A 23,636-nucleotide genomic window follows, 5' to 3' on the forward strand; every position below is an offset into this window, starting at 1 on the left:
CACATGTAGGAATCATTCATGCACTCTTTGGCAACTAGAATACTTCTATTTCACCACTTCAATTGAAACACTTTCACCCAACACACTGTATTCTGTCACCTAACAGATACATGCTACCTGTGCAATGATTCTACACAAACAAAGGCCTCACAGCAGAGGTGAAATATACTCCCTGCTGGCTGCTAGTGGGGCACTAAAATGTCCACCAGGTAGTTGCATTAAGGCTTGATCACCCTGTACTACCAGTCTGATACATATTGCCCATAGAGGTCACAAAGACATGGCCAGACTAATTACAGCATGCACAGAGGCATTTAAACAATCATTCTTTCTGCTATCCATGTATTAATGGAGCAGGAAAAAGTCCTATTTACTAGTACAGTGGGAAGTACCATCTGCCATGTGCTTCACAGTAGTTTGCAAAGCATAGACATAGAATATAGTCACTGATGAGAACTTTAAATGAAAATTCCAATGATTGATCTACTTAAAATATTAACAGTTCTTGCAGCATGTGTAATTTAGCATAATGTATACCACATACTGTTTCAACAACACTGCACAGCTCACTGTTACAAGTATTGCAGCCATAATATTGTACTTCAATTTCTACCATAACACTTCCAGTTCAATTCAACAGACAGTAAGAGTAATTTTTGGTGTTCATAGATAGAGTATCAACAGAGGTCACTTTGAATGGCTGACAATACATAAGACATCAATCTGCCATACTTGTTCTCTCGTGAGTTGAAGTGTTTAAACAAATTTTACTTTAAATAAACAGTACGCTTCTTTAAATCATGTAAAGGGAAAAGATGGTGTGAAATCATTCAAATATGAATGGAGAACACTGCTATGAAATTTTCATTTGTCATGCAATGATATCAAACTACTCCAGCATATGAAAAATACTTCAAAAATATTAAAAGTGTTTGGCTCTAAAAACCGTTAACAATTTTTAAAAAATTTAGCCCACTTTGTTTATATTTCAATTGCTTTTGAAAACTGGCATACAAACACAGTATGTATTTATGTATGTATGTATCTGCACAATTTATATCTGTGTTACTTAAGAATCACACACCTCATTTTCTGCTTCACGGAGGGCTTCAGCAAGTGTTGATTTTTCAGCCTGAAGGAATTCTTGAAGCTCCATAGATTCAGCCTCCTGATCTTGTTGTTGTTGCAATAACATCTTTTGTGCTGCCAGGCTCTTGTCCAGATCCTGAAGAAATGGAATGCAGTCAATATTGCTCTTCGTTATTCTAGTCTTACCACAAATTACAATAAGCATGAAATGTCTTGAGTCCCCTTATTCCTACGTCACCAATTTCTACTAATAAATAATATGTTGGTGTCATTTCGTAATAAAGTTATGATAAAGGATGAAATAATTTTCCAGGTTAATGTAAAAGTAGTTCAAAACTCAAACTTTCATATTTAGCTACCCGCATCTGGGAAACAAAGACACGTCTACTAATAGCCAAAGACAAACAAGGTGCAATTATTGTACTGCTCATGAGAGAATTTAATCTCTCAACAAACACATGAATGTACCTCAGAGTCACAAACACTCATTTAGAAGGAACATGATTTTTATGGCCTTCATTTATTTGTTCACACTTTTCTATTAGCCAGACTAACAACATTTACGACCCTTATCAGATAATAGAATTAACACTGTAGCAAAATATAAGTGGGGTGAGACCCAGCTGTTAATAGTCTTCCGTACTTGTATACCACGGTGCTCTCCTATTGTGCATTCTGCTGCATATGAATACTTTACAAAGCCAGCATCAATGTGTTTTCTCCAGACAACCATTTACAAAAATTAATAGGCACCTTAAAATTATTGTAGAAGAGACTAAATAATTCTAGATCTAAACTCTGTTGATTAATTACTTGCTCCATTGATCACATTCAAAATTAAGGTTATGATATGGAATGTGGCAACAGAATGTGTGTGTGTGTGTGTGTGTGTGTGTGTGTGTGTGTGTGTGTGTCAAACAGTTTCATAGCTGCATATTTCATCTCATTCTGTGCCATAGATAGATTCTTTAAAGGGTAACACAGATCATTTTTCCTTCTGCTGTTGTGTTTGTGAATATCTCTGTCAATTTCTAACTCAGATGGATTACTGACAACAAATTCCATGGATGAATTAATATACTGTGGGGCTGTGGTTAATATTCCCAGCACTTACAGAGATGCTCGAGTGAACCCCAATTCTAATTACTTTCTTTCTTGCAATGAATACCTTTTGTGTAAGTATCATCCTATAACATCAGTGAATGGAAATGTGCAAAATATGCTAACTTCCTGACTTCCATGTCCCCAAAAAGGGCAGTTATTCTTATGGCAAAAGCAAACAAATTCATACTATTAGCAGCTCTGATATATGGTTCTTTCACTTTACATTTTCAGCAATATGCACACCAAAGAACTTAGAAGTTCCTACACTGTTTATTATTTATTGTTGGTATACTAGGTTAACTGGAGATGGGATACTTTTACTATACAAAACTGGATAATTTTTTAAGCTAGCCCATCTGTGCAAACAGGGCTAATTCTGCCTCTTGAGGCAAATAAAATGGTAGGTCATTAAGACAGAGCAAGAACAGTAGTGGGCCAGTGCCCAAACCTTGTGGGATTTCCATTGTTATTTCTACCAATGCAGATGATTTTATTCCCTCTTTGTATTACTCAAACAGCCTAGGGAAACTTACTGCATTCTGTTTCTTAAATGAGGAATAAACAAAGGATGAGCTGAACTATGTATTCCATAAAAACTTAAATTCATTAATGCAATATTATGGCTGACACAATAAAATGTCTTTGGTGAGTCACAGAAGACCCAAATAGTGATATTTTATCATTTAAATATTTTATTATGTACTCAGTAAATGTATAAATAGCTGAGTCAGTAGAGTGGCCCTTTTGAAATCCAAACTGTGAGTGGGTAGGTACCATATTACTACACTGGTGGGTGGCAACACTGGAACACATTCCCTTCTCAAAAATTTGAGAAAAAGATGTAAGGAGTGATACTGGACAATAGTTATTGATATATATGGAGTCACCTTTCTTGTAAAGTGGCCTAAAAATGGCATATTTCAATCTATCCAGGAAAATGGACCTTAATTACGGGACAAAACCATAATGTACTATAAGGTGACAATTTTTAGTGCCTTGTTGGAGATATAATCCATCCTATGTGAAAATTGCAATGTAATGAAGTGATTATAACATATTATTTAAATTTAGCTAATGTATGACCTGCAGTGATACAAGAAGAAGTTAACAGTAGGGAGTAATAAAGCAAAAGATAATAAATCAATGTAATGTGTATATAAATAGTGTTTGATGAAGATTCTACTTTCTGTGATACTAAATTATGCCACTGAATCTAAGATTTGACATACACAGCAAGAGTCCACATAGCTTTCCTCCAATGCTAAATCTGAATCTGTGATGCCTTGGACACTAGCATGCCAAAAAGGAACATTATAGTGACAGCAATGAAAAGCTTTCAAGTTTCCAGGCAGGTGGCAGTTTTAAAACTCTATAACTTCTGGCAAAGATGATGAGGATGTAGCAACTCAGGTATGGCCGGGTGGGGATATGACATAATTCCATACATTAGACTTCACTATTTTGTTTACACTATGTATGCACAATGTCATGTACCAAACATCCTAACATAACACAGCTCTAGTCCTCAGTAAACTGGCAGAGAGTATCGTAGGGTATGAGTCATCAGTTTGACAATTCATAACTATGACAGAGGCAGCAGATCGCAATAAGGGCTACTTGAAAGCAGCAAATTGTATGCCATGACTTGGTCATGCTGCTGTTGCAGTCATTCTGGAGGGAACAGATGTTGTGAAGGTGGCTTCTGGTGTGTAACAAGTTGCCCACTGGATGTTGGAGAAACTGGGCTACTACTGGAACATCTTGTCAGTGCAATAACATTTTTCTCCAGGAAGTGCAAATGCTGCAGGACAATTATGTTGAGGATGATGTCATATCTGGTATGTGCACCTTGGGTAACACCTGTGGTTCAGAATGTGTGCTGTGGGGCACACAACAAGGTGGCAAAGTGTGCACAGCCCTTGGAACTTGTGTGCGGAAGAGCTGAAACACTGGTGGAAACAGCACAGACATGTGGTGCCTGGTAGGAGATCAGTGTCCACCATGCAACACATTGTTATGTCATCTGACACCAGCTGTAGGGAAATGTCATCCCCTCACGAGATGGTAATCAGGTCAAATTGCATAGTATCATTGTTATTCAGATGAAGGCATGACTTCACAGCTGACTGCCATGGCAGGGAGGGGATGCTGGCTTCTTCAGCAGCATTTGGGCGGAGCCATGATACATCAACCAGCTTGAATGGCATGGTGACAAGGATGTCATGATCGATGATGTTTGGATGCATTTGTGTGAGTTCAAATTCTTGCCATCACAAGAGGCAAGTGGAGGTTGTGACGAAGCTAGATGGCTGTCACTGTTGACAGTGTCAATGACACACTATCAATTGTTCACAATAGTAGGGCAAAAAGTAGCACCTGAGCACATTTAAACTGATTAGAAGGCACAATCGTGAAAATGTTTACTGTCCAAACACAGTGCGGTCAAAACAAAAGCATCAATAAGAGCACACTGTCTAAGTAGTTGGATAGCATGTCTACATCTGGAACTGTACTGGCACTTCATACCTGAATTTCAGCCCCATGGAGAGTGTTGAAAGCATTGTTGCAGAGAGCAAAACATATCAGCTATATACTCCATATCTAAATGAGCCATTTCTTGCACACTAATGGAGGGTGAGATACTGCAGATGCACCACGTGGTCGGTACACTACGCAACTGTGTTATTGTTTCAGGTTTGAACACAGTTTGTTGCATTGTACATGAATGTTCTATGCTGTAGCATGGTATGTAAAACAAGGATGCAGGAAATTTACTGTCAATTCATGTGAATGCACAGAGGCAGAATATGATTATGCCTGCATTGTCACTGCGCAGTAACCAGTTTGGTAGTAAAGTGAGGAAATACGACCCAATGCAGGAGTCATGGGTCACCAATGTGGGAACTCAGGTACAGTGGGTCCAATAAGATATGAAATAAATCCAGTCATTAGAGTTCACTACCTTATGTATTGTAAATCAGCACCACTCAATAGTCAGAGATGTGCTGGGGAGTCTCACTGGTTGAATCCCCACAGGTATGATGACACTCTTCCAAATGTCACAGTATTTTAAAATGACCACTCAGCTGGAAATCCAAGAGCTTTTCCCCAGTAGCATATGCCAAGAAAGTCTACAGTCTGTTGATTAATTTTTTAATTGATAGACAATGTAAAATTCCTGGCAGATTAAAACTGTGTGCTGAACTGAGACTCAAACTTCGGACTGTGTTCGAGTGTCCGGCATACGGTTTTAGGAAGTTTCAGTGCACACCCCGCTGCAGAGTGAAAATTCATTCTAGATAGACAATGTCTCAAAAAGCCTTGTAATACCTTTCACAAGATATTTGTGGAGCGAGTCTTCATATTGGTCACTAGCATTCTTCTTAAATAATTATAATTAAGGCAAAATGTTATTCACACTTGGGGGAAGTGAATCATGTCACTGCAGATGAAGCAATTTAGGGGCAGAAAAAATAACAAATGCCTAATACGGTGTGGGAAAATCGTCGGCATTCAAAATAGCTTCTAGTCCTCTTGGGGTGGATAAATACAGGTCCTGTATAGGTCTTATATCATTCTTGCTGCAAACTTGTGGTAAGTTTGGATCACAATGATGGATGTAGATAGCGATCAAATACTCTTCTCTCCAAAGTGAACCACAAAGGCTAAGTAATATTCAGAGCTGATGACTTTGGTGGTCAGTGCATATTCGACAATTCATCCTCGGGCTCAGAAAACTAGTCCTGGATGAAGCAAGTTGTGTGAACAGCCACCATATTTCACTCTTGGGATGTAAACTCAGCCAGAAGTTGGAAACAGTGTGAAACAAGACTCATCTGACCAAATTATTTTCTTCCATTGCTCTACAGTCCAGGTTTTGTGACTTCAGCATCACCTTTCCCTGCTATGTGCATCCATAATCACAGATGGTTTTGAAATTCCAGCTTTTGCTACAACTTCCTGTTTATGGAGCTCCAATCATTTTGTTTCAGTCCTAATAGGGTTGGCGAGTGTGACATACAGTTCTGCAGTGACTCTTGCAGCTGCCATTCTCTTATTTATCATCACAATTCTCTTCATGACTGTCTGTCATGGTCACTTGACACACAATTTCATCTGCATTGTGACTTAGCAGATGATGTTTTCCATGTTCCCTGCATGCAATATAAATCTTTAATATAGGGCCACTTGAAAAACAAATTACTTCAACCATCTTGGTTATGGAAACACCCACCAAATAGGGAGAAACAATTTGCCCATGTTCGAATTCACTTAGCTCTGACATAATGCACTCACAACAATACAGAACATTGCTCTGACCACAGATGACACTTGCAACTTACTGAGGACACAGCACAGGTGCCATTCATGGTCAATACAACAGTGCAACCAGCAGGCTTGTCTCGCATTTGCATTTGTGTTCAAAAGAATGCATTTCTCATGGTGTGTCCATGTCTTTGTCCAACCCCTGTAACAACTATTAAAACACACACACACACATACACACACACACACACACACACACACACACACACACACACACACACACACACACACACACACATACACAAAATATATATATATTCATTCATGTTGATGTAGCCCTTTATTATCAGTTATTAATAATCACGTGTCATTTCATACTGTAAGTACCACTTCCCTGTTAAATTTACTTAAGTGTTTCTCAATCTCTAAAGTCACTGATGACCCCTGCCTATCACTTGCTGTTAATTCATGTCTCCATGTAAAGCTTACCCTCTGCAAGGTTGTGCATAGTGCTTGAAGCTCTGATATCTCTCGCTGCTGCCTTAGGACTATATGATCAGATGTTTGCACTCTCATTTCAAGCTCTTGTAAGCTATCACTTCCTTCATCCACGTCTGTAACATACATGAGAACACACTTAGAAAACAACAAGCATTGTCTATGAAAGATAAATTACATTCCTGAATAATAACTTTCACAAAAAAGGGACTGAGTCACTGATGTGGTCTGTTAAATCATCATGCAACAAAAAGCAGCAAGTGTCAAGAATACGTATGTTTTTCAGATTTTTCAAAAGAACTGAGTTCACTATCATTTTCTTCTTTCTTTTCTCAACAAAGATGCATGATAGCATAATCATTAGTGCATACTAACTCCTACACAGTACTCAGTGGTTTTAATTAAGATAATAAATATATATTTTGTTAAGAATGAAAGAAGTTAGGCAGATGTGTAAAGCTTTACCCTGAACTTAATTTCCCAAATGAACAAATTATTGTTATCTAAATTACTTTCTGTAATTTTTCTTTTCTAGTTGCCCTCAGTGCACTTGGATTTTCTTAAAAGAAATCTATCCTCTTTTCTGTATGACTAGATTACACTGATCTTAAATGCTAAATCATTGAATATAAATTATTGTTCTATAAAATACAGGCTTCCAGGAGAAACTGTTTCTTTTAAATAGTTTCATATACTTGACACCAGACACTTAGTTCTACATTTGTCACTAACAGCTGCACACTTTAAAGAGGATTTTGTAGCGAATTTTCTACAGTAGCATCAAATTAATTTAGGTACCTGATATTTGATTATGAACTTCACATACCATACGTACAAATGGCATTATGAGACTAAACATGCAGTTATGTTTGATAAGTACAAGGGACAATGTCAAAGACCAGGTAAACGACTTAAAAAGGGAACTTTCAGCTCTAAAGCAGACATTTACAAGGGCAAATTCAGAGTCAACAAGCTATGTGAAAGTGAACGGATTTTTAAAAAATAAGCCTGTCTTGTCAAACTATTACTAGATGTGTGGATGAAATTGAAAGACAAATTGAAGATAATTTTTAAAAATTTGCATCTGAGTTTATATTTTATTTTCTGGCTTTGAATGAATGTGTAGGTATGTTGAATACCACCCAAGTGGCAATTTATGGAAACATTGTTTGCTTTTTTTTCTGTATTTGCTATGCCATTCTCCGTAGACGTAAGTTCACTACTGGAACATTTGCAAACGGAATGCTGTGAAATGCAGTATCGTGCACAGTTAAAAGAGAAATTTAATCAGGCTGCTTTGGAAGAGCTCTATAAAATATATCTGGACAAGAATAAGTATCCATCAATTTACAAAAATACTTTAAAAATTATTTCATCATCTGGAAACACTTGTATGTGTGAACAGCTTTTTAGTGAGATGAATTACATCAAATCACAAATGAGAACATGAATAACTGATGTTCATCTGGAAAACTCTTTGCATGTAGCAACAACTTCAGTTGACATCAACACTGACTCACTCAGTTCAGTCAAACAAAGCCAGACATCGCACTAACATAGTGCTCTATTAAACAGGTTAATAAATTTTCTTTCCTCAGATTTGTTTTATTTTATTTAAAAAATAAATTAATACTTCTTGCTTGTTTTGATTCACAAAACAAAAATTGGTGATGCGACCCACGGGGGAAGTCCCCTTTCAAAAATTTGGCCTACCTGCCGAAAAGGTTTGCCAACCCTGTTTTAGTGCTTTAACTTAAAGAGCCGCATTTCATATCCTCACCACTGCTAAAGTATTATTTTAGGCTTGATGAGGGAAACAGAGATGTGAAAAAAATGAATTTACTTCTCCAAATGACATTACAAGCTTATTAGAAGTGGCTCAGTGAATTTCTGTATACTGTCTAAAATGTAAAATTTGAAAGAAAACTCAGGTGCTACAGTTTCTTTTCAAGCTTTCTGTCTTTCTGTCGCTGCCACCAATCTTTATGATCTACAGTATGTGGTGTGTGTGTGTGTGTGTGTGTGTGTGTGTGTGTGTGTGTGTGCGAGTGCCAGGGGTGGGGGGGGGGGGGGGGGGGGGGGTGCTAAGTATATACGTGAGAAGTGTATGTGGTTGTTGCAACTGTATCAGGTCAGATTTGAACACACGTCTTTAAAATGTGCTATCACAAAACCCTTGTTCTATTTCTGTGTAACAGCACATCATCTGCATGAAAAGTATATTTTCAGCACTTCACAAAAAGTTTTCACCCCTACCTGGACACTGGTCACTGAAGGTAGGTGAGTTCATCTTATGTGTGTTAGTGTGGTGTGGTGGCTGCACTGGCTATTCAGTGATTTAACAAGTCACCAACTGATAAAGAGTTCACTAGCTGGTAATGGGTGACTTTTCATCAATTTTGACTGAGCATATTCTTCGAGTCTCAGTGTCAGAATTTAAAAGATTGGTGAGTGTTATTGTTGCTGAACACTGTACATCAGAAATACACACAAAATGATGAGACTGAGTTGTAAGTGGCACAAGAAATGGTGGTGACTGGGCACCTTTGTCATGTATTGCCTCAGTCCAGAATACTTCACATTGACTGTCTTGATTTTCCATTACCGCTGAAACCTAGCAGTAATTGTGTCATAATAGCACGGTGAAGCTAAATGCTGCAAGTTGTGTTGGCAACACAGATCGTGATTATGTTAGCAGTTCCTCTCTCACATCTCCCCTCTCCGCTATGACCTAAAATCTGCCACCACTCATGTTGTGAACCATTTGTCTATTGTGCTATTTATGACTCGTCCAGTTACATCAAATGACCTAAAATATCCCCTAGATCTGCCACCACCCATGTTGCAAACCATTTGTCTTTTGTGCTATTTATGACTCGTCCAGTTACATCAAATGTCAATAGGAAGAAAACGGGACAAAGTAAAGTGAGATGTTGAGTAAGAACTTATAATTGAGGTAAACCTTAAAGGAAGAAATGTAAAATTGGTAAACTTTTAGCTCTGATCTTATGGGTTTTTCACAGGGGCTATGAATTTATGGTGCAGAATCTTGGAAAATGTAAAATTGGAGAACGTAAAATTGAAGTTCCACTGTAGTATTAAAGGTGATCTGGAGGAATTTGGTGCAGCAGTAGCACACACTCATGTAGGGTTTGTGAACATTTTCCAGTGCCTCGACCAATACTTCACTTGCATTACTAACATAGGTACCAACACAACAAAAGTAAAATTTTATCAACACCAATCTCTGAGCCAAGGACAATGCATCTCACCCTTGTATTAGTGGTGGGGTTGTTTGGGGGAGGAGACCAGACAGCGAGGTCATCGGTCTCATCGGATTAGGAAAGGAAGTTGGCCGTGTCCTTTCAAAGGAACCATCCTGGCATTTGCCTGGAGCAATTTAAGGAAATCACAGAAAACCTAAATTAGGATGGCCGGATGCTCGATTGAACCATCATCCTCCAGAATGCGAGTCCAGTGTGCTAACAACTGCGACACCTCGCTCTGTGTCCTTGTATTAGCATATACTGCTTTGTCTATGTGCAGCAGGACCAATTCCTTGGAACAGGTGAAATCAAGAAAAATGTTTCCTCAATGCATAATTTTGGCAACGTTTCTGTTCTGGCGTAACCACAAATGCCAGAACGAAGACGAAAATTGAAAACCAGAGAAGGCAGTGAAACGATGTCAGCCGGTGGTGCACTGATTAGGGCTGTGCCACACCAGGAATGACCTGTGCAAGAAGTGAATATAAGTGCCCCCCCCCCCCCCCCCCTGCCAACCTATGCTGCTCAGATTGGCTCAGTTTACAGACATTAGTGGACAGTATAGGCACGGTTGTAGACTGGCACTCACAGATCATTTATCAGTGATGTGTGTCAACTAGCAGGTGCCTTAATTCTTTCTTGTCTTTACTTTGCAGGGGTGCTTATTGCTTTAACAGTTCTTTGTTGTATATGCTGATTCGTGTTTTCAGGTGGGCATTGGAGATAAATTCTTTGATTTTGTCATTATTTAGATCGCCTGCCTTATCTATTTGTTACTTTTGTGTCTCCCAACATGACCATCCCACCTGTCCCACCCTCAGCTCAGACACCACCGCCGCAAGCATTAGATGCCACACAGCTAATGCAGATGTTTCAGTTTTAGACACAGCAAATATCAGCACTACTCAACATGGTGCAGCAGCTACTCACCAATGCTTCGCACCCAACAGAACAAGCACTGCCTACTACAGCTGCTATACCACCTTTTCAATAGATTAGAGAACAAGATGAGGAATGACCACAGTGATTGTCTCAGTTTGACACCCACATCATTGCCCGCAACATCCCAGGTACTGTGAAACATCCATATCTATTATCCATGGTAGGAAGCGCAGTGTTCAGATTAATTCAAAAACTCTTTCCTAATGCCACTCTGAGTGAACTGCCATATAATCAAGTAATACAGTCTGTAACTAACTCTTATGACCAAAAAGTGAATGTGGTAGCAGCAAAATATCAATTCTTTAATTGCAAAGAATGATCAGAACAAACTTATCGCAAATGCATAACAGATTTGCAGGGTATGACAAGGAAATGCAAATTTAAATGTGCTTGCAGTGCTTAACATTCAGATGTTATGTTACATGATGTAATTGTGTACAACGTGCCTGATGTCAAAATCAGAGAACAGATTTTGAAACAATCCGATCCATCATTTCAGCAGGTAGTGCTAATATTAGTTCAGTATGATTCCAGTGCCCTGTTGGCTCATACATATGAGCAGCCAGCTATTTTCCAGGTAGAGTCCCTTGTCTGTGCATGTGCCATTCCGCACCGGTGGCATGCGCTGGTCACACCGAGAACACAACCTTCCATGCCTCATAAACAGTTTGCTGAACAGGTGAATAGAATTAAATCTTGCCATAAGTGTTATTCACAACACAAATGCCAAGACTGGCCTTCCCCACAAGCTCAGTGTTTCACCTGTGGTAGGAAAGAACATGTACAATCTGTATGTTTGCAATGAAACAATCATAAAAATTTGGCCCACTCACAAAAATCTAATTACAAGGCCCAGGTTATTAATGCAGTATATTCCAAGTCTGCAACAGGCATTAGCAAACCTAGCAAGTGTGCAGTTTCTTCAGTGATACACCCATCAAACAAACTCTTTGTTCATCAACTTATTTGTGGGAAACGTGTGAAATTTCGTTTAGACACGGGTGCCTCTGTCACATTGCTTAATCATCACACTCATATGAACTGTTGGGCTCCTCACACCTGTCTAAAACCAGCATGCAACTAACAGCTTATAATGGACAAGACATTACCATTCTCAGAAATGTTCTTTGCCTGCCATGTATTGCTTGCATACGCAGAACAGTGACTTTTACAGTACTACAATCATACAATCATGTGAGTGTGAGAACATATTTGGTCTTGATTCTTTTGACATGTTTGGCTTTAACACTCAGGACAATGTGTTGTCAGTGTCAGCATTCAATACAAAAGACAGTGTAGCTAGGTTGCTAAAAGAATTCCCAGAACTCTTTTCTGAAGATTTAGGCAAAGCTAACAATTTGGTTGCACATATTACTCTGAAAGACAGTGCTCAGCCGAAATTTTACCAGACCAGAACTGTTCCCATTGCATTACAGGACAAAGTTGTGGCTGAATTTAAAGAATTGCAAGATAGCAGAGTTATTTGCATCCATATCAGCCAGTCAATGGGTAAGTCCACTGGTTTTCGACAGATGAGTGCCAAGTAGCTTTTCAAAAACTTAAAGATGCATTGCTAAGTGAGCAAGGCTTAGTTCACTTTGATCCTAAATGAGTTGTATTGGAAGTTGACGTTTCCTCTTACGGAATCAGTGCAGTGCTTTCACACAGAATTGGTGATAAAGACAGACCTATTGCTTCTGCATGAGAAGTGTTGTCCAAAGCTCAGTGTAACTATTCACAAATGGAAAAAAGAGGCTTTGGCTATTGTGTATGGTGTCGGTGTCACCAAATTCCAGCACTATTTGTATGGCAGAAAATTCTAATTAGTATTGGATCACAAGCATTTTCAGTCCTTGTTTAATCCAACAAAACCAGTTCCTGTAAAAACTGCCCATAAATTGCAAAGATGACCTTTGTCATTGCCTCAGTATCAGTACGAGACACTGTATAGTCCAGCAGCTCAACATGGTAATGCTGACATGCTTTCACATCTTCCGATTGACCCTGGCACAGACTTTGACACCTCTGCTGCATCTTGTTGTCACATTGATGTTCAGGATTCTGAATTGCTTCAATCCTTTCTGCTGAACTGTAGGAAAATTCACAGGCCATGAAAGCTGATCCAGATCTGAACATTTTGCTCAACTTCATTTGCACATCTTGGCCTGTAGCGTGCCGATACTTTGCATGTCAGCATAGTCTCACCATACAGAAAGATGTGATTCTTGTCCAGAATAACAGTACCCTGTCACGGGTGTTGATCCCTAAAACTTTGCAAAAAGAAGTGTTGCAGTTACTTCACCAAGGACACTGGGGGATTGTTCGTATGAAACAGTTAGCATGTCGACACTGTACTTGGCAGGGTATGGATGCCCAAATAGAACAGATGACGTCACAGTGTCACGCATGTGCAAAAAATTAGTCTGCTCCACCACAAAAATTCTATGCTTGGTCTAAGTCACAATCGCCATGGCAATATGTACACATAGACTTTGCAGGACCTTTTTGGAACACTCGCTGGTTGATAGTTGTTGAATTATATAGCAACTTTCCTTTTGCTGTGCCAATGAACTCAACAACATCACGTAGTACAATTCAGGTATTGTCATCGATTTTTTGCCTAGAAGGTTTACTAGGTGACTAGTGCACCATTCCATCCACAAATGGAGAAGCAGAACATTTTGTAAGGGCATTCCAGCAGGAGATGGCCAAACTCCACTCCACACACACCAGGGATCAATCATTGCAACTCTTTCTCGCCTCGTATCATTCACACCCATGAGAGGGACCATCACTGGTGGAATTGCTTCACGGTCACTGCTATAAGACACTGCTTCACCTGCTCCACCCTCCTCAGTATCTGGCACTGAAGGAAGGCCGAAGTCTCACTTCGCGCCGCATGATATTGTCTTTTACAGGGTTTTTAGCAGCAGCATATGGTGGGCAGGAGGTGAGATCATTCATCGACTTGGTGCTTGCCAATATCATCTTTCAGATCCAAATGGCTTCCAGCACTGCCATCAAAATCAACTTCACCTCTGTCATGTACACAATGATCTTTCAGTCTCTCTTGCCACAGATTTGCGGATCCAGAGGACAGCATGGCCACAGCAGCTGTCAGAGGGTGTCATCACGACGCTGCGTGATGACCTCATGCAGACTGAGCCTTCACTTCCTCCACCTCCTCTCGACCTACTGATAGAGCTGGACCCACCCACACTGCAGCAATCGCTGCCTTCTTCATCTGGTTCATGGTAGCAGGAGGTGGACACACACTCTTCTGGTTGTTTTCCGGGGGATGTTTAGGTGGTGAAACGACGTTAGAAAATGGTGCACTGATTAGGACTGCGCCGCACCATGATCACCTCAGTGAGAAGTGAATATAAGCACCACTCCTGCCAGCCTCAGCTGCTCAGATCAGCTCTGTATACAGACATTAGTGGACAGTATAGGCACAGTTGCAGACTGGCACTTGCAGATCAATTATCAGTGACATGTGTCAACTTGCAGGAACATTGTGTATAGCAAGAACTTGGACTTACGTTGTATGTCACCCATCATTTATGACACCTTTGTAAACACAAGTTAAGTCAAGTATTGTCAATTTGCTTTATAGAAATAAAGCAACAAATTTCATTTGCTTGAATAGTTGTATAGCATTCCGAGAATAAAGCATCCCGGTAGCACCCCATAGGAGACGGGTGGGCAAGAGCCAACAGTTTCGATTAAGTCCATACTTCTTGCCATAAAGATGGGCTTCTGATAAGCCAATGTTTATTGTTAGAGCTGTCATATACTAGGACTCAGTCCAATTGCAATTTTTTTTTAATTATTAGTTGATGCTTTGTTCTGACTTACTTATTGTAAACTGATTTCAGACTGCTAAACAAAACATACTATTTCCATGAATTATTCCGTACAATAATGCCAAATTAATAACAGAATTTTGAATAATTTTGTACATGAATAAATTTTCACTCTGCAGCAAAGAGTGCACTTATCCGAAACTTCCTAATGGATCAAAACTGTCAGTCAGACCACTATTTGAATCTGGAACCTTTGACTTTTGTGGGCAAATGCTCTGCCAGCTATGCCATCCAAGCCTGCATACTCAGTTGATAGATCATCTGTCTGCAAAAGGTAACAGTGCTCAGTTCAAGTTCCTGTTCAGCACACAGTTCTAATCTGTCAGAAGTTTTTTAAATGCTGGCAAACAAAATTAAATAATATGAGTAAAAACTTGACACATGATAAGCCAGGTTAAACAGTATAAACACATGCTTAAAATTTAAAGGAGTTTATTCGCAACATTCTGGCAAGGAATTGGTGGGAACAGCCAGTTATTGTCTTGTATTCAACAAATGTAGAAACAGCAAACAAGAAAGTGGAAGGCTTTCATGATCTTAACAGATAAACTGGCACTGAAGTATTTGTGACACTCCCATGTTTGGATTAAGTGAGGACTGATATCCATTTTATTTATTTAATTACTCTTCTTCCCCAAAGATACAACCTACACATCTTCCCACATGCTAATGTCTCCCTTTTTTCTCCTTCATTTCATTTCTTTCTATTCATTGTACTTTATTTGCATTACTCTTACTAAATGGCATACCTCTTCCACTGCTAATCCTAATTCATCTCTACTTCTCACCCTATATGTCCCTTCTATAACCTCTCAAATGATGCACTTTGTTTACTTCTGTACTATCTTTGACCTCCTATTTTATCTTTGAACTCCTATTTGCCTTCCTTCCTTCTCATACAAGGTGGGTCCCTCTTAGCTGGGGTCTTGAATGACCTGCCTTCTTGTCCAAACTCTTCCCAGCCATTCTCTTTCCTCTCTGAAGAAGGAATCTATTGTTCCAAAAGCTATAGACTTGTGATCTACTTAATGCATTTACACTGAGAATACTGGAAGTTAAACAACCTGAAGATAACAACTTGCTAGCCTTTCAGTCTCTTTGTGATTTCTACAGCCTTGTGGAGAGAATTTTTCTTTTTACAAAATCATTTACTGTAGTATGATATACAAACTAAATTTAAGCAAGTTTTCATAATTGAAGCAGTAAAGTAGCTTACCAATCCTCTCAGTTCCGAGCAAGGCTTGGACTCTATTCAGTGTGCGAGTTAGTTCCTCCTCATGAGAAGCCCGCAGAGACTGCTCGTGTTGCAGTAGCTTTGTCAGTCTCTCAGACTCAGCTTGTTGCATTGCTTGACCCTCTGTCAGCAAGCGTATGTGTGCCTCTAGATGACGAACTTCCTCCGCCTAAAGCATCATTGTTAGATTCCTTTTATGTTTACACATATATCACTATATTTAAAAGAATAAACCATGAAACTAAAATTTTAATTTTAATTAGGAGAGTCCATTATTTAAAGATGAGTAAATTTGTGTAATATAAAATAAAGCAAGGTAGTTTTACTTTACACTTATCTCTCTCTCTCTCTCTCTCTCTCTCTCTCTCACACACACACACACACACACACACACACACACACACACACACACACTAGTGTTGATTCCATCATCAGTATGTCTCACATTTGGAAGACTATCAGTCTGAGCAGCAGCATCCACAGTAGTGACACCAGATGGTGCCGAAAAGACACGCCGTGTGACGCGTGGCCGAGGATACGGTGGCAGAGAGCGACTGGGAGTGGAGCTGGTGTGCGACTGAGGACGGCGTAATGAGGCAGCTCGCACAAGTGAAGAGCCAGCTGCAGATGATTCACGGCTGGCCGACAGGCTTCGTACTAACTGAGCTCGGCCAGAAGCTGTTGATGGGATCTGGAGGATGATGAATAAAATTTGCAGTTCCATCGTCTACATATTTTTAAATTACATTAGGAAGTGGTCTGAATTTTATAATGAAGTGCCACGATAAAACTATGAAACAATACAGCATGCATTTACAAAATGTGGAGACTATAATCCTTGCAATGCTCAGATGTATTATTCTTCAAAGATCACACACTCAAAATTATTATTAATCAGCTGGGTAAATACAAGTCTTTTAGGAAGGTTATAAGTTTATCTATTCAGAAAAAGAGCTCCTGTGAAGCATTTTAGCTCATAAATATGTGGGCAACAACAACTTTAGATGTAGATGGGTAGAATACAGTGGAAGTAATCCTGAACCAAAAACACATACAAAAACACTTTGTAACAGGGCCCAGAGGAAGAAGTAGTTAAGAGATTAGCATCTCATTTAAATCAAGATGATCAGATACGGTGCATCAGTGTAGTCATGAAGGTTATAGTATGAATTTCGCCTCAGCTTAGTAGCATAGTAACTACTTAGTCATATTATTATGTTACAGTCATATTATTATATGTGTAGAAAATCTAAGTCAAGGAGGCCAGGTGGAGATCTAAGCCCCACTCCTCACAATAAAAGGCTGGTGTCTTTTCCACTACAAAGACTTGTATAGCATAGCATTTAACTAGTTGCTATGAGTTGATATTACTTTAGAGGTTTGTGAATGAATTTATTCTTTGAGAAGCATTCTTTGTGAAGTTTTCAATATGGTGAAATAATGCATATAAAGATACTGAAAACATATGCTGCTGCTGATAATGACAATGTCAAAATGCAACTGGAAGTAAACCACACCAAGAGAATAAGTCTTGGCATAGATATGAAAGGAACAATCACACCAAGAGAATAAGTCTTGGCATAGATATGAAAGGAACAATAAAGATCAGTTTAAAAGGAGCCTGAAAGACTTACTAGTGGTCAACTCCTTCTACTCCATTGACGAAATTTTTAATAGAAACAAATGATGTATTGTATATACTCATACTATTAGTATTGTTGTTTCAGCTAAAAAATGATGTATTGTATATACTCATACTATTAGTATTGTTATTTCAGCTTAAAAAAATAAAAAAAATTGACATGTTCCACATCCACGAGGATCTCCTCAGCACGGATCTATGGAACGAAAAACTAATCTGATCTAATCTAATCTCTAATCTCAACCCATCAGTGGGAATCAAAAGATTTCAAAATGCCATACAATGCCAAATAAAACAAATTAACAATGGTTTTAATGGTACTGAATGCCAAATAAAAAGCTAGCAATCCAATTCTCTTTCATTATTTCAATCTTTTTCTTCACTTCATTCATCAGACTCTGCAGAACATGTCATTAATGGGAACATTCAGGGACGAATGAACCAATGTATACGTTAAAAAAGAGAAATTGATATAATTAACTAACTGTGTGTAGTAGGCCAAAAACATGCATTGGAATGGAAAATCTAAAATGCCAACACAGATGTCCCGCAGTGTAGGCTCAGCAAATATATGCCACTGATTGAATCATGAATGGACTGCAGAAAGCATTGAAGAGAACATGTCATTTCATTTCAGAAATTGATCCACCAGTAATTTACATCCACAGCATGAGGCCATGGAAAAACACATCCTGCTTTTTGTTGTTGCAACAAACTTATGTGCAATGGAGGAAAAAACAGAGACACAAGCAAAGATACAAGTGGATGAAGAGAAGTTGCATTGTCTAAAGAGTAGGAGTCAGATTATAATATTAAAATGTGACAGTGTAAATGTTTATGAAAGTACCAATTTTTAATTGTGAAACTTATTAGTCACATGTGAGATCAGCAGTTTATCAGCACTGCTTTTCACCAACCAGTTTCTAGATGACGACTGGGGATGGAGTGCACTGGATGAACGAATTTGAAGCAATGTTGCATGTAAGAGACCATTGGTCACTCCTGCCAGGAACAATATCTGATTCCAGAGGGCAAAGAAATCCCCAGTGAGCACAATGGAGAACTGGAAATGTGTTATTTGTTCATTCCTATTCATACTTGTATGTGACTAATGTATGCTGGCTTATAGACCTCAAACAGTCTTGTGGCAGCTGTATGTAAGAGATGCTGCAGTCTGCAGAAGGCACTGTGAGTTATGGCAAATGTTTTCACTATATGGAAATTGGTCATTTCAGAACAACTGTATGAGCAAATTTACTGTTCGTCCATCATGTTAATAAGGGCAAGATAATCAACTGTGTCTTCCAAGATGAAAATTCTCTAGTTATCTATGACTGCTTGGAATGAAAAACATTCAGTGTGTATATTTGTTTAGACAGCAGTGAAGAGGTTCTGAATTGAATTGTATTGATAATCTCTGAGCTCACCTAGAAGCACATAATGGCAGGGAAACATCCAGACCAATTGGACAATACACACATGTGTGGCTTATTTTGATGTCTCCAGGACTTGCAGTAGCTGCTACAAGGGCCCTTTGAGGTGTCAGACATTATTGAGATGAAGGTGACTAGTGTTTAGGTGTTTTATTCCAAATTCTTAGTTAAATTCATTATTACTTAAATCACTCAGAGAAGTTTGAATCATATTGTGCAAAAAAGGGTGTTGCTGACCTTTGCAGGTGGCGACTGTGTGCGACGGCGAGAGCGCCTGGGCAGGGTGGCATAGGTGGCAAGCACATGACGTGCCTCTGCAGTACACGTAGCAGTAGAGCCCACCAGCGATGGCGGTTGGCCTCGTGGTGATATGGCAGGTGGTGCACCAGCAGTCTTGGTCGCACCCAGCGATGGTGGGCCAGAGCCAGCTGCAGATGTCGGTGTAGGTGCTGGTGTTGGTGTTGCACTCCGTCTGTGAAGTGTATTCTATCAGAGTACAAGTAACTATACAATTTTATACATGTACTGAATGAAAACATACCATCTTACCACTGTGTCAAAGAAGAACATGTAACTGCAAGATTGAACATCATTTGAAATGTGACAGATATCCAGATGATAGTCCCATTCTCATCAAGCCCTTTCTAGCAGATACAGCACGACATTTTCTCCATGATAATATATTCCAGTACACATCATAATCGAGTGTCTTGGATTGCTGCACATCCCATCTGATAGATTGCTGACATACACATGATATAGGAGCAGTCATATGACACTTCACTGTGGCACTTCTAACAGTACCTTCATCTCTCAGAAACGCTTGTCATTATGGAAAGTGTACTGGGTGTATTATTCAAAAAGTATTCAAGCCTGTCACATATCTGAGAACCTATTCCATATGCTCAGACATCTGTTACCAATCTACAGTGCTGTAGATTATTGGAAATCTAGGAATACAGAACCTGCCTGTTTATCTGGGTCCATGTGTCACATGATTTTGTGTGTGAAAAGGGGAAGCTGTACTTCACATAAATGATGCTTTCTAAATCCATGCAGAAATTCTAAGAACTGCTATCTCCTACTTCCCTGTACACACCCTTATCAAGCTGCAAAATAGAATGGGTGCAAAACCATGGTGCGTGGACTCAATCGCCATATGCCCTTCCCCCTCTCACCAACAACACACAAATTTGGCAAATATAATTCAAAATTCAGAGGGGTTGCTACATCCCTCCCAGCACTACTTATTAACCACAGCCTACACCTTTGCCCACTTGCAGAGACTATAATGAATTTGATATGGCAGAATGATAACAGTATGTCTGATATTTTATGATTTACATATGGCTCCTACCACATCAGTTGGAATTACAACATGTCATTTATCGCAGTAGAAGAAAATGAATGAAGTTTTCGTCAACACCAGCCAATATACAGAGAAAGAAGTAAAATATTCTTTGACAAATTGTGGAAGCAATGTTTCTGTGAAAATACATTGTTGTAATTTTTTTTAAATAAAATGGTTCAGGCCTGTCTAACTGGGAACATGGAACTACAGTGGCTCAAACCTACAACTACCATCCAATTTTAGTGCATGTTTGGGTGGTTTATTACATACATCTAAACCACGGTGTAAATGCTTGCTAGTATCGCAGGCAAAAACCCCTCACTGTGACTGTGTAAGGGCCAAATAAATGAATGAACCATTTTATTTAAAAAAAATTACAACAATGTATTTTCACAGAAACATTGCTTCCACAATTTAAAACATGACACTCCATTTATATGAAGCTGCTTTGCTGTTTGCAAAGGAGCTAGTAAAAGTGGTTGAAGGAAGTGCTCTTACAACATGGCAATGGCAGCCTCATGCCATGACTGACTGCAAAGTTGACATCACTAGGGTTCATTGTTGTGCCATACCCACCATATTCACCAGATCTTGCTCCATCTGACTATGTTTTATTTGATACCATGAAGGTTGTGCTGGGAGGTAAGACGTTCAGCAAGAATGAAGAATTGCACACAGATGTCCATTAGAGGGTATGTAGTAAACCCACATAGTGGTTTCATGATGCAGTAATGAAGTTTCCAGGAAGGTAATAGCGGTGTACCGATGTTGGTGGAGAGTTTATTGAGAGATACCATGTAAACTGACTCATGTTCATTAATAAATAAGGAACAAAAAAATAGTACTGTGAATCATTTGTGAACACCCCTCCTACTTGAGCAATTAACTGAACATTTTCAATGTTTTACAAGTTATCATTGATCTTCCTTGACTATTCCTTTTATTACACTCACTCATAAACTTATTGCAAAATTGTTGGTGAGCTCATTTCAGTGCTCAATTTACTGCATTTCTCTCTTGTTTGTAAATTGGATGATTCTGCTCCATTGATTGGTGGAGGTTCTTAAAATAAGCATCTTGTTTTTTCTTTACAACCTTATATAATTCTGATGTACAACTTTTTAAACTCTTTACAACTTCTTTTTCTATTTTCCTAAGGCTTCTTCAGCTACTTTCTTAACTGCAATTTCTAACATTATTTTGTCAAAAACTGACATTTGAGCCAATGGCTGTGTACAAAATATAGGTTGACCCCCGCATAGAAGCAGTCTGCACTGGAACATAATAGCATGGAGTTTTCATCATAAATAATCAAAACATCTTTCCTTTAATAATTTGTTTACATCACTTAAAATCATTGTGAAGTACAATTAGAGCTAAAAAGATACTGTCTCACATCTTGTGTTGATTGTAGGGCACCACTACCCCATGGAAATTTCATCAGTTAAGAAACCAAAGGGTGAAAGCTAATGTGAACTAGCCATCTGAAGATGAACCCGTCGGTTAAAAACCACTAATGGTGCTATTTAAATAAATAAATAGCATTGTAAAAAGTGGCTGGTTGATTTTATCTTCTATGTAAGAGTACACCTACATGCAATTTCTATATTTTTCCATTCCTTCTCTATTTCCTTCATTTTATTCATCAAGTGACTTAAGATGCTTTGCTATGGACAGGGTATCTCCTTTCAAGTTATTCATGTTGTCAGCTGTTCTTGAATGAAATTTTTACAAAAAAAGATTTGTGGAAAACCTTGTTTAATAACTATTTCTACTGTGGAGCGAAGATCTTGATTGTGCCCTGCTGTTGGCATATACTATCCACTTGAAAGTATCCATACACCCCAATGTACTGCGGAGTTGGCCGTGAGACACCATGAGAGGTGTGTCTGCCAGTATAAAAGGGAAGTGGCAGTAGTGTGTTCTCAGTAGAGAAACAGTGCCAGGAGAACAGGTTTGTCACGAGTGTTCTCTGGCTTCGAATGTGGAATAGTCATCGGATGTCACCGGAATAACAAATCCGTCAGGGACAAATCGACCTGTCTAAAGCTGCCTAAGTCCAACACTAGTGATGTGATTGTCAAGTGGAAAGGTGAAGGAACAACTAGAGCAAAACCGAGACCAGGCAGACCTCAAATACTGACAGAAACAATGCCCTGCACTGTGCAAGGTGGTTGTAAGAAACTACATAAAATACGAGGAAGGAATTAAATTGTTCACAAGTTCTGTACGGCTATGAGCAGCCCAGCTAGTACAATGACTGTGCATAGGAAGTTAAAAAGAACAGCACATGGTTGAGCAGCTCCTCACAAGCTACACATTTCTGTAGTCAGTGGTAACCGATGCTCAGTGTGGTGTAAAGGGTGACACCACTGGAAAGGATGACTGCAAATGAGTGATTTAGCGTGATGAACCACACTGTGCCTCCAGGCAATCCCACAGAAGGGAAATGCATAGATAATGTTACCTACCATCACTTTGCAGTGCAGCAGGGAAATACAGAAGAGGTGTTTGTTACACTACGTCAATGTTTTTCATATAGTCAGGGTTTGGTCGCCACATTGTGCCTAAGAAAATGCTAAATGCTGAAGGATACAAACACTTTTACAGCATTGTGAACAGTATACAGAACAGGAACAGTAAGGAGACAATGACCGATCGTATCTGCGTGACAATCCACCCTGTCATAAAGCAGCACCTCTGAGGCAGTGGTTTGTGGGCAGTAACATTCTCGAAATGGTGTAGCCCGCTCAGAGTCCTGACCTGAACCCAATGGAAATGTTCTGAAAAACTTAAAACGTCAACTTCACTTCAGCCAGTGTCCTGCTTCACTACCTTTCCCAATTTCAACTCTCAGGAGGAACGGGTACCCGTCCCTCCACAGACGTTCGGGCAGGGCCGGTGCAAGGCACAAGCAAAACGTGCGGCCACATGGGGTGGCACTT

General features: G+C 39.2%; 1 protein-coding gene across 1 annotated transcript in view; it reads right to left on the minus strand.

The window, feature by feature from the left end:
• LOC126443572 (uncharacterized) overlaps nt 1–23,636 on the minus strand; it is a 106,175-nt gene that overhangs the window by 59,487 nt on the left and 23,052 nt on the right. Inside the window, exons 4-8 of the mRNA XM_050090958.1 lie at nt 19,578–19,812; nt 16,711–16,956; nt 16,248–16,434; nt 6,949–7,073; nt 1,085–1,225 (exon numbers count right to left, since the gene is read on the minus strand). Coding sequence (XP_049946915.1) covers nt 1,085–1,225; nt 6,949–7,073; nt 16,248–16,434; nt 16,711–16,956; nt 19,578–19,812 — 934 coding nt within the window. The remainder of the gene's footprint in view (nt 1–1,084; nt 1,226–6,948; nt 7,074–16,247; nt 16,435–16,710; nt 16,957–19,577; nt 19,813–23,636) is intronic.

This window comes from Schistocerca serialis, chromosome 1, assembly GCF_023864345.2.
Source record: "Schistocerca serialis cubense isolate TAMUIC-IGC-003099 chromosome 1, iqSchSeri2.2, whole genome shotgun sequence".
NCBI lineage: Eukaryota > Metazoa > Arthropoda > Insecta > Orthoptera > Acrididae > Schistocerca > Schistocerca serialis.